General features: G+C 29.4%; 1 protein-coding gene across 1 annotated transcript; it reads left to right on the plus strand.

Moving 5' to 3' along the window:
- Positions 1-1750: 1750 nt before the first annotated feature.
- LOC108321553 (uncharacterized) lies at positions 1751-5376 on the plus strand. The gene is made up of 9 exons (XM_017553334.2): positions 1751-1957; positions 2232-2370; positions 2468-2554; positions 2946-3073; positions 4061-4157; positions 4278-4355; positions 4451-4676; positions 4863-5086; positions 5170-5376. Exons 1-9 carry the CDS (start codon positions 1788-1790, stop codon positions 5191-5193), a joined length of 1173 nt encoding a protein of 390 aa, XP_017408823.1. The 5' UTR covers positions 1751-1787; the 3' UTR covers positions 5194-5376.
- The last annotated feature ends 6553 nt before the right edge of the window (positions 5377-11929 follow it).

The following is an 11929-nucleotide window of genomic DNA, read 5'->3' on the forward strand; positions in this document are numbered from 1 at the left end:
TACATTTTGTGGTATTGGCGTATTTTCTGTTTGTTGCATACGAATAGTACTAAAAGCTGGACAAAAGGGAATTATTATTTTATGATTAATTTTGTTTTAATTTTTTTAAAGGTTTAAAAGACAATTATGTTTGTTTAGGATTAGTTTTTAAATTGTTTATTTAAGAATTATAATAGCGTCATAAGTGACATTAGGAAAATATATATCCTTTATTAATACATCAGAGAAGATCTTTCTTTTTTGTAAATTTAAATGATAGAGTAATTAAAAGTAGCATATAAGAAAAAGGAGGAGGAGGGAGAAGCGGAATGAGTTTGAACTTAGGTGAGTTTAATTATATTTGCTCTCGTATTAGAACTAGGAATTTGTATTCGATTACATCTTTGTTGGGTTGTGTCTGATTTTAGTTCCACTTAGGTAGTGGGTATGTTTATAGTTGTGATAATACCTGATTATATATTATTTTATATTTTTATATTAAGTATTGATATTTATGTTATAAAAAATATATGTAAGTACGTTTATTATTTAATTTCTATATTAATTATTAACATTTGTGTAAGAATTTCATTGTTTCACTGATGATCAAAGTCTCAAATTAAAATATCATAGGGTGAGAAGGTAAATGATTTTTTTTTTCACATTGCGGCTTGAATTGTAATAAACTTATTCTATTTTTTTTTTATAAATTTACTTATAAGTCTAAATCTTAGATATTTAAATATAAAATAAAAAATGACTAAATATATAAGTTAAACATAAAACATAACTAAATAATATTATATAAATATATATATATATATATATATATATATATATATATATATATATATATAGGTTTGCTAAAGAGTTCTTTTAGTTGGTATATTTTAAATTATAAAAAAGTCTCTATTAAAAAAATAACTTTAAATTTAAGAATATTTTAATAATTTTAAAATTTAATTTAAAATAAAAAAATAAAAGATATTTATTTATCATTTTGATTGTTCCACGAGGAGTTATTACTTTTTATTTTAAAAAACAACTATCTTTTATTTTATTTTTTATTTTAAAAAATAATTATCTCTTAAAAAAATATATAATAAAAAGTAATAATAAATAATCACTTTTATTTTTTATTTTAAACTAAATTTTAAAATTATTAAAATATCTTCGAATTTAAAGTTAGTCTTTTTAGTATGAATTTTTTTTAACCTAAAAGTTGATATACTTTACCAAAATGTATCAACTAAAAAATCTTTTAGCAAACTATATATATATATATATATATATATATATAAATAAATAACATGTACACTATCATCATTGTTTCATAGTAATATTAATTTGGAAACTAAATAGTCAAAATAAAAATTTGCTGTTGGGAAATCTGCTATAACCTACCATTTTCATAGACATTCATTCCAAATACGAGGAGTACTTTAAATTTAAAGTTGTTTAAAGAAGAGAGACACCAATAACTTAGAAATTAATATATTTCATTTATTTACAAAAGCAATTTCACAATAAAATATTTCTTCATCATATTTATATGGTACAAAAATTTTGTTTCCAATTATATAAACACAAGCATACTTATCCTGTGCAGTAGATGGCAAGTATTTTAAGAAACAGCACAGTGACAAAGAACATCGAGCATTCAACTCATCAAATAAAATGAACGGCGGACGATGACATTTGAAAACGTGGAGGGCTGATATTTAGTGAACTCCCAAACTGAATAAAACAAGAGTTATAGAAAATTTATTCATATAATTTTTATTAGTGAAAGAAACCTTAAAAAAGTTATGTGTACGACGAAGATAGTTTTACAGTGTAATTTCTCTCTCACGTTCCACACAGTTTTCATTGAAGGTGTCTGTAAGAGGAAGAGTGGAAGTGGAACCATGTCCTTGTTTCTTACCTTTGTATATTTGGCCTTCGTAAGTAAGGTTAATAGAGCTTACTCCTTTTCTGGGTATGCAAACAACACCTTAACTCTGACTCTTTCATTCAGCTGAAAAACCATTATTTGATTTTGTTAATTTCATACATTTATTATCTGGAGTTCTATATCTCTCTGGTTCAAGTACATGATTATTTTTATGTTGGTGCTTTTTTCTTATATCTACTTTATACTATTAGTTTCTGGTGCCATCTCAAAACTGAAACTTGACTGAAAAAATTAAGTCTCACCGAGAGTTCTTCAATATTCCAGTAGTTAGATAAGATGAAGTTGCAAACTTATGCAGGCAAAACTCTACAAATTCAGGTGCCGAAGGCTTAGGAAATAAAATCAATGGCTACGTAAAAGGGCAAGTTGTGGAGGAGTTCCTTTTTCCTGAAAGATCAACTCCTTTCATCAGTTGTCATGCTTCTACCATTGTTGAGGTGGTAAATTACAAAAAAAGTTTTTGTTCTTTTCCTTGTTTTAATTAAACACTGTATCGATTAACACAACAGATTATATGTATTTTGACTTTTACAGGTTGAGAAGGGCCATTTTCTGGTTGCATATTTCGGGGGCTCTTCTGAGGGGGCACCAGATGTAAAAATATGGTTGCAGACCTATAAGGTAGATACGTTGATTAACTCATCTTTTTCCAAAATTTTCTGGTTTATAGTTGCTGATGGATTGGTCTTGTAGTAAAAATTTAGTGTCATACCAGAAGTTGGAGGTTCTACTTGGTTGTCATCTATGGAAATACTTCTCCTGTAGAACTGAAATTAATAATTTATTTTGAAGATTTTCTATTTACAGAATGCATAAAAATGTAGCTTTGGAAGTACATGAATTTCTAAAGTGGCCGACATGTGAATACTGAAAATATGATTTCAAATCAGTAATCATTCTTGTATAAACTGCTTCCTATTCCTATCATTGTAAAATTGGTGGCAGGGGATGTTACTTAGCTCTAAAGTTTTGACAGCTCGTTTTGGTTTGTGAATGCAATTTCGGTTGGTAGAATGGCAGATGGAAATCACCCATAATTGCTGATGAAGAACCAAATGTTCCTATGTGGAACCCTGTACTGTTCAAACTTCCATCAAATGAGTTAGTGCTGTTCTACAGAATAGGCCTAGATGTTCAAAAGTAAAACTTCAAACCTTACAAGCTTCTTGTGTGTGTGAGTGGATATCTGTTTTGCTTGCAGGTATTCTCTATTTGATGGTAACATAAGATTCCTTTGATTGAAGAAATTAGGAACAATTTAAGCTTAATTTTTAGTGATTTTATGACAATTGGAAGGAGTAAAACAACTAGCACAGCATCTCCACATTTTCTGTAGAAAACAACTAGAGGGAATAATTACTTTATACACCATCAAACATATTCCTAAATAGACTACTGGCATATTCAACATGTGAATGATGCTATTCTTTTTTTTTTCTTTCAAAATTCCCTTCCTTTTGCACCCATGTCCTGCACAATTGAGATATGATCTCCAATTTTGGTGAAATGCTCTCCCTTTGTAAAGAGGGAAGTGCATCCTTTATTGTATACAAAATTGCAATTATAAGAATATTTCCTACCTATTTCTTTATTCTGCAACATCCTACATAAAGTAGGATTACACATTGGCTGGGATTCCACACAACGTCAACTTGATTCTTTTTGTTTTCATGGGTGCTTTTTGTATCTTTTTATGGTTAAGAATCTGTGAAGTGGTATCACCATGCATTATGAAAAGTCTACATTCCCAAGTATGAATGTGTGACACTCCATTGATTGGGATCCATTTTTTGGTACTCAATATCGCTCTCTAGTAAAATGTAGGTAACGTTAAATAGGTGTTAATCTTTTCAGTAATACACACCAGCACAGTTTCTTTCAGGAAATGCTTATTTTTGTAACTGAGGAACACAAAATCTGGAAATCTCTCTATTTGAAAGCGAAGTTTTATAGCAATAATTGTTTTAAAGATGGAATATAAATTCAATATTCATCTTAACATGTTTTTGCCTTCTTTACTGAGTCAAGCGTTTTACCCTGATCACCTTGGTAGTCATCGTACTCAAATGTACGAGGCCCTAGTTACAATTTCGAACAAATGAGAAGAATCTGATTGTGTAATTTCAGATGGAGTGGATTCATGAAACGCTCAAATGACAAAGGAATTACCTGGACAGAAAGAGAACAACTTCCTCCTGGTATATTAGGACCTATCAAGAATAAGGTGAAACTAAAACTACTAACTTACTAAGTAACATTTTGTCTGTACCTTTGGCCTTGGGGTATATAACTCAGTCAGGACAAATTTATGTTTTTTGTACTGAATTCAGTAACTGTTTTTCAGCCCCTCTTGCTAGAAAATGGTGACTTACTCTGTGGATCTTCTGTTGAAAGCTGGAACTCATGGGGAGCATGGACAGAGGTGTCTAATATAACAGAACTAACTGATCTTGGTCATGTAATAGCAGTTGATCTTTATTAGCTGGTTAACTTCTATAGCTTGTGGAATGGTATCAGGTTACAACAGATTTTGGCAGGACATGGAGAAAGTATGGACCAATTTTCATTGAAAACACACCTCTTGGTGTGATTCAGCCAGTACCATACCTGACTGAAAAGGGGACACTGCGTGTTTTGCTCAGATCCTTTACTGGCCTTGGTAGAGTTTATATATCAGAATCCTTTGATGGTGGCAAAACTTGGGGCCATGCAAAGCCTACACAACTCCCCAACCCAAACTCAGGTTAATTTTCTAAACTATTCATGTTGCTTATTTAAATATTTAGGTGGACAACAAGAAAAAAGTTGATCTTGAGTTGCTATACTTTTGTGAAATTGTTGATTTGCTTTCCTTCTGTGGAACACATGCATTTTACATCCTCATGCATGCATTAGTGGCTCATTTAAGAAACTTGTTTTGTTGCCTTAGGTATTGATGGGGTTAAGCTGAGTGATGGCAGGATGTTGCTAGCTTATAACACAATTTCAAGGGGTGTGCTTAAACTTGGGCTCTCTGAGGATGATGGTGAATCCTGGCATGAGGCACTTACACTGGAGGATACCTTAGGAATGGAATTCTCATATCCTGCTGTTATCCAAGCTAGTGATGGACGAGTACATATCACATATACATTTAACAGGACACAAATAAAGGTACAGCTTAAAATTTGTGTAGCAAGTGTAAATTTTTTCTATTCATATCACTAACCTTCTTTCCTTAATTGTATTCTCTACAGCACGTTGTTGTTAGGCTAAGGTGATGCAAGCCAGCTTGTTCTTTGTAGGCAAGCAGAGAACCAGTTCTTCATGTCTGCAACATATATGGCCTTTTTCTATCACCAGATACAAATAAATAACACAATCAATTGATCCAATGTTCTCAATTAATCTATAAGAAAACCTTTTTTTTTTTCACAACTTCTAATCTGTGTACTTTATAAGATAATGTCTGTGTCGTGTAACTTTGTTGTCTTTGATATTTTACCGTTTGGCTACTTTTTCTTTTACTCATTATAGAATTTGACACACGTAAAAAGAATTCGTAAAAAAAGTGAACTTTTCTCTTTTTAAAAGAAAAGAAAGAGTAAAAAGTAATGAAAAATAGTATCAAATAAAAAAGAAATTGTGTGTCAAAAATATTTTTCTTAGGAAATAATATTTTGCCGTGTTTAAAAATTTGTATGCCAAAAAACGTTTTCTTAAGAGAATATTTTTCATAATGTTTAAGTACTAATAGAACTTTTTTTTATTGTAACTTTTATTAGACATTATACCGTAAAAAAAGTTTCTATAAAAAAGTACCCTTTTTCAACTGAGTCGAGAAATTATAATTTTATGTTAAATTTTTGTTAAAATTGAACAAAATATCTTGTGATTCATACTTTCATATATGTTTAAAGGTATATATTGTATTGATTTTGATATATAAAACATATCAAACTATTTTAAACCAACATCAAATTTTGTAAAAAAAATAAATTTTTAATCTGAAGGTGTATTTAAAAAAAATATAATCAATTAATTTTGTTTATCAGAAAAAAAAACGTAATATTTAGTAAGAGTTGTACCTGTAATTTGATTTCTACTTTATTATTATTATTATACTATTTATTGTAGAGTGAGAAAATAAGAAAAAGTAAAAAAAGTGTAATATTGATATTATCATGTTAAACTTTTAAATATGATTGGAACACAGCAATAGAATCAATACCTATAGTGCTGTATGGAAGTTTCGTTCTAAATAATTTTGATTTGCTTCTGCCCGCGAAACTGTTGTGTCTTCATCGAGGAATGAACTTATCACGGGCCTAAACCTAATAAAGGTTCATGATTTTTTAGAAGTCCAGCAATACAGACAAAGGAGAGAGTTGCTCCCTTCACCACCGTTCCCAAATGCTCTTTTCATTTTTTTCATTATTTTTTTTATTCTAAAAATACCTTACATTAATTTAATTTTTACCATTTAATTTTATTTACTTTTTTTTAAGATCCTAAATCTCCTTATACCCTTTCACTCTTTCATAAGGATTGACAAAGGGGTTGTAGAAGTGAGTCTTGGGAGCCATGGAGAAAGGGCTTTTATTGGAAGCGTTATCGCTAACGCCACTGAGCCTCTCGCAAGAAGGGCACATGGTGAGTGTTGCCGCAGGCATAGGCATGTACAAGGGTAGAGCAAGTTTCAGTGCCTTCAGCTCCTGCAACTCCTTCTTTAACCTTCTGTTTCGTCCGTCAACGTTTCACAGCATTTATTCAAGAACTCACAGTCCACCTCTGTCTGCTTCAGCTTTGTTCTGCAGCAACAAAGCCAAAACCGTAATAAACCAACATGTCATCTTATCATCTCATGAATCTGTCAAATTTATGAATAATATATTTTCAACAAGAAAATTAAGCCTTACTAAATAATTAGACAAACATTAAACATGGAAAACATGGCCACCAAATGATTGTAGGTTTTAATTAACTAATCATTTAATTAAATTGCTTCATTTTTAAAACTAAAACTTTATCATATCACACATACCAATACTATTAATCTGTGCTTGATGATTATAAATATAAACCTTTTTTTAGATATATAGATGAAGGAGAACGTAATCAAACATTTGTTATAGTGTTGTTTGGTATGGAGCTGTCGATTTTAAAATCAAAGAAAGACGTACCTGGCTTTAACGGATGTCGAGGTCGTAGATTTATCTTTAAAGGATGTTGATATGTTGACATTTGTTTATAATTGTTTAAATATTACTTTTACAAAAAAAAAATGGAGAGGTGCATGTAACATTACGTGGTGGTAGTGGAGGGAGTAACTCTCGATAAAGGAAGTCGTTATAAACAACACATTGGGCCTGGCCAATAAAATGAGTATGCAATTACTTCCTGCACCCCATCGTTTCTGAATTTATTTTCGGGAACTCAATAAATAATTCTAATTTTTTTTTTCTGGAAGTCAAAGATTCCCTCCTTGTACGGAAATCATTTTTCGAAAGGTTTTCATGGGGTGGGAGAAGAAATTTGATAAAGTGGAGGAAGCAATTGCCAAAGGAGTAATTTAAAGAAGTTATTTGAACAAAAAAACAACAAAATGCATCGTTAAGATGAAAGAAGGAAGAAAGAAAGGTAAAGAGGCCTGGTTATGATTCATTGACATGATGGGCCTAGTCCATTGAGAAATTATAGGACGACGAATAAAGACAAGAAAAAGAAAAATATCAGAAGTTTCTGGTTGAACCTAAAATTGAATGCCCGAAGCGAAAAAGACATAAGAAATAATTTAATTGGAGAAACATACGTAAGGGAAGTAAAGTTGTGGTGGTGAGCGTGGGACCAAAGTCAGACAACAGAAAGAGGGATATCTAACAATAAAAGAATTGGGTTCCTTAACGAGGAATTAATTTATTGAAGAAATGAATTTGTATAAAAGGAAAGTAAAAATGATAATGTGAAGTTAATTTGGAAGAAAGAAAAGAATTAAAAATGTTAATGAACGAAGATGTTTGATTTTGGACGGTGTGAGATGTTCCTTAGGCAGAAGACACGTATAGAAAGTGTAGGCATGCAGTGTTGTGTCGGTGGCATTTTTCAGGGGCTTCCTCCGTTTGCTTTTTTTCACATTCGCACCAACCCACTTCACGTTTTTGCATTAACTGCCACGTACTTGTCTACCTCACTCTCCTTGATTGGTGGCCTTTGACTCCACTGTTATTTAACGTGGGAAAGATCTTGAATGAAAAAGAATGTAAGAAAAGGGTGAACCACCAAAATAGAAATATTTTTTTTTATTCCTTTTATTTTTATTTATTGATTGATATTAACGGAGAAGGAAAAGTCAAGGACATGGTAGCAACAGTTATGTTGTGGCATAAATGCATGAGCCTAACCTATCCTACCTCTTATGATAGTTTTGGAAAGGAAAAGCCTTTCAAATGTACTAACTGTTATATGCATGTGTCTCTCTTTTTTACTCTTTCCCTTCCACCACCAACCTACACTCAAACCAATCAACATCATTTCTCTACTTTCTCACCTCAAACTCTCTCACCTTTCATTATTCCTCTTCTTAAATATTTACACATGTAACCAAAAACTCTTTCAAAATATCCAACTCTCTCTACCAGTTTAGTTTTGTTGCCTTTCAATCAACCATGACCTCCTGCATCAACTGAAAACTATCACATAACTAATTTCTACCCCACTTTTTTAAGTTTGATGTCGAAATTCCATAACACACACGCATTCACGAATCCAGAAACTTCTAATGATTAATGAGAAAACCGGACATCTCATTTTTGAAAGCTACATTTACGGTTGACTAAATGATTCATAAGAAGAAGAAAAGATAGTCTGCACATGACAAAAAATCCGTTCGTTTTGTAATGATGATGTCAATGGTGGATTTTTATCAAGTTTATATGTTTGGTACTGTAAAGAAATATGCTTTTTCCTGCATACAAGAGTCATTAATTTGAGGAAAGTTAAGCCATTTAATTTTGGAAGGTAAGATCAATAGAGTGGGTAGAAGGACGGAGTTAAAAATAAATTTTGCAGTATTTAGCTATAGGAAGGAAATTGTAAATGTAGTTTATTTATGAAAGTTTGGTTTGAAATTTAAATTTTGGGTGCTGAATTGCCATTAGGGCATGCAAAGAGGGTGAGATGATGAGGTTTGAGAAAGAAAAAGAGGGAATTGTGTGGGGGTGAGGGTATGGGAATAGGACAAAGATAATGATTATGAGGAAATTTCAAAGAAGCTACCAAAGAATGTCAGGTGGTAGTATTGTACTTTTTCTAGTTTAAATTGGATTCGTGCTCACATTGCTGACACCAAAGGATTATACAAACAAACACCTGGTTTTCATTTAACACACTAAATTCTCATTCTCATTTTCATCATCATTATTATTATTTTATTATTATTGAATTTGTAATCAGATTAGAAATGGCCAAAAATATGTGTTGGAAGAAAACAATTCCATATTAGTTTTGTTTTATCATAAGATGTTTAATGAAGATATCGAATTTGGATTTAGCATGTGTTCGGATTAGGGAAAAAATTGAGAAAAAAAAAATGAGTCGATGAATTTATGAAAATGAAGATAAGACTGTGATGTTGTTTGCATTAAAAAAAATTATATGATTTAAGTAAATTTAAAATGAAAATTTGTGAAAAATTATCATAAGATAGATATAATGGAGTGAAAATTTATTTTAATAAATAAAATTATATGATTATTTTTTTTATTGCTATTATTATTAATTAAACATATAAAACAATATCACGATTGACTTCATTAATATTTTAGAAAAAAAAAATTGTTATAATCTTTTTTTTGACAATATTTTAAAATAATAATCATATTATTTTTTATTAATTTTTTATTTATTTGTTATTATATTGATATACTTTAAATTTAATAATAATAAAATATACATATCCAAATCTTATAAAAAAATTTATACTAACATATTATTATCTTAATATTTGTCAGTTGTTCATAAATGGAACCCTGAATCAACACAAACACCAAACACACCACCACCCAGACAACTCCAACCACACAAAAAATCTCACGAGTACATCAACAACATACATATACAATAAATATGCATAAAGAATCCCAAGCACCCAAGCACAACCACTTCTCACCACAAACCCACACCCACCAAATCCCTACCACAATCCATCTTATTCGCAATTCCCTCTTTCTAAATACTAAATACCTATATAGTGTAAATGATTTATCTAACGTTTTCAATTTCAAATTCATTATTTTCATTCTGCGTCAGTCAAAACCTAGTTACAGGGAGAATATCCTTATATTTTTATACAGAGACAAAAGTAATACCATGAAAATATAAACACTATAAGACTTTGCTATGGACAAATATAGATAAAAGATTAAATTAAAGATACCTCCATCTCCAGCATTTGAATTTGCATTTCATACTTCAAATTCCACTGCTGTATTATAAATAGATAATATTTGAGAAAGGTTAAATCAGTAAATCAATTTAAACTTTTGAAATAGTTTTTTAATATATTTTTTTCTTTAAAATTTTACTTTTAATATCTAAAACAAACTTATTTTTTAAATAGTCTTGTTTTTCTATCAAATAACATCGTTAAAATTGCGTGATAATTATCTTAAACATTGTTATGCCATTAGTGAACCGGACAAACATTTAAGATGATAATAGCATAGAAATAATATTCCATAAAAATAGTGTTTAAAGATTAAAAATAAAATTTTAAATAGTGTTTAAAATTTTCACGATAACTATTTCTGTAATAAAAAAAAAGCATGTGGAAATTAGGTATATTGTAAAATAAAACTTAATGGATACTCATGAACATAATCTTATATCGTTGTGTAAGATAAAATTGTTGACTTTTATAATGCTTTTCTAACATAAGTTTATGAGCTTTTATTATTTTGCTAAAATAAATTAGTTAACCTTTCCAAATCTTTTGTCAATTTTTATAATTAAAATTTACTCTATTGGTCCCTTTTTTTTAAGTGTTGTTTAAGATTTTTGAGAGAAACTATTAAATGTATTAAGTTTTGGTTTGATAAAGTATTATAACATTTTCTACTTTATTATTTTTATTTTGATTTCAAAAACTTGATAATTAAATAAATAATTAAAAGGAATTATAAGCTTAACAAGGAAATGATGAAAATGAGGGAGTACTGACTATAGTTTAAGATTAAGTATAAAATGGGTTTATACTGTAGTGTGATAATTAAACTTGAATTAACAGTGAACTATATGTAGGAAGTGTAATAAATGTTTATAGAATTCTCTAGATACTTAATTTAATGTTGATTCAAGTAAAGTCATGTGGGTCATTTGGTGCAGTTAAACTGAACCACTTAGCTATAATATCATAAACACACGAGGTTCTTGTAATCTGTATAACTATAATAGTAAACCATTTATTGCTACAACTACTACAAATCACCTCATTTTTATTTGAATTAGAGAATGGAAAATAAAAACTATTTAAATTAGATGAAAAATGTTTCATTATCATAGATTTATTGTATTTATTGTTTTGATCATACTTTTTAATTAATTATTATTATAATAGTTTAAAATTTAAATATTAATAGAGTATTTATTACATAACAAGTGTATTAAAAATATAATTAATTTATGACATAAAAATGTATAAATTCATTATGTAATTGACTCCATTATAATCGTTTGTGTTAAAATATCCTCGTTTATTTTGTTTTCTTTAAAGATGAAAATTGTCTTGAAATTTTCATTGTTGTGTTTACATCATAGAGGAAGGCAGATTCACGCTCCAGTCTTCTGTCGTAATCCAAGCATAACATACATGATTCACAAAGAGATATTATTGAAAGTGATTTGATTATTTGTCTAACATTATCTTTAGATCTAAGTAAAACTAATCAACTTTATATTTATTAAAAATAATATTTAAATATCTCTCATTTTATATAAGGAGTTAAAAAATAGTTACGAATA

The sequence above is a fragment of the Vigna angularis genome, chromosome 1 (genome assembly GCF_016808095.1).
Source record: "Vigna angularis cultivar LongXiaoDou No.4 chromosome 1, ASM1680809v1, whole genome shotgun sequence".
Taxonomy (NCBI): Eukaryota; Viridiplantae; Streptophyta; class Magnoliopsida; order Fabales; family Fabaceae; genus Vigna; species Vigna angularis.

Coding starts and splice junctions, on each gene's coding strand:
- LOC108321553 (XM_017553334.2), top strand. CDS start 1,788: ATGTGTACGACGAAGATAGTTTTACAGTGTAATTTCTCTCTCACGTTC. Junction 2,371..2,467: donor ATGCTTCTACCATTGTTGAG/GTGGTAAATTAC, acceptor TGACTTTTACAG/GTTGAGAAGGGCCATTTTCT. Junction 4,677..4,862: donor ACTCCCCAACCCAAACTCAG/GTTAATTTTCTA, acceptor TTGTTGCCTTAG/GTATTGATGGGGTTAAGCTG.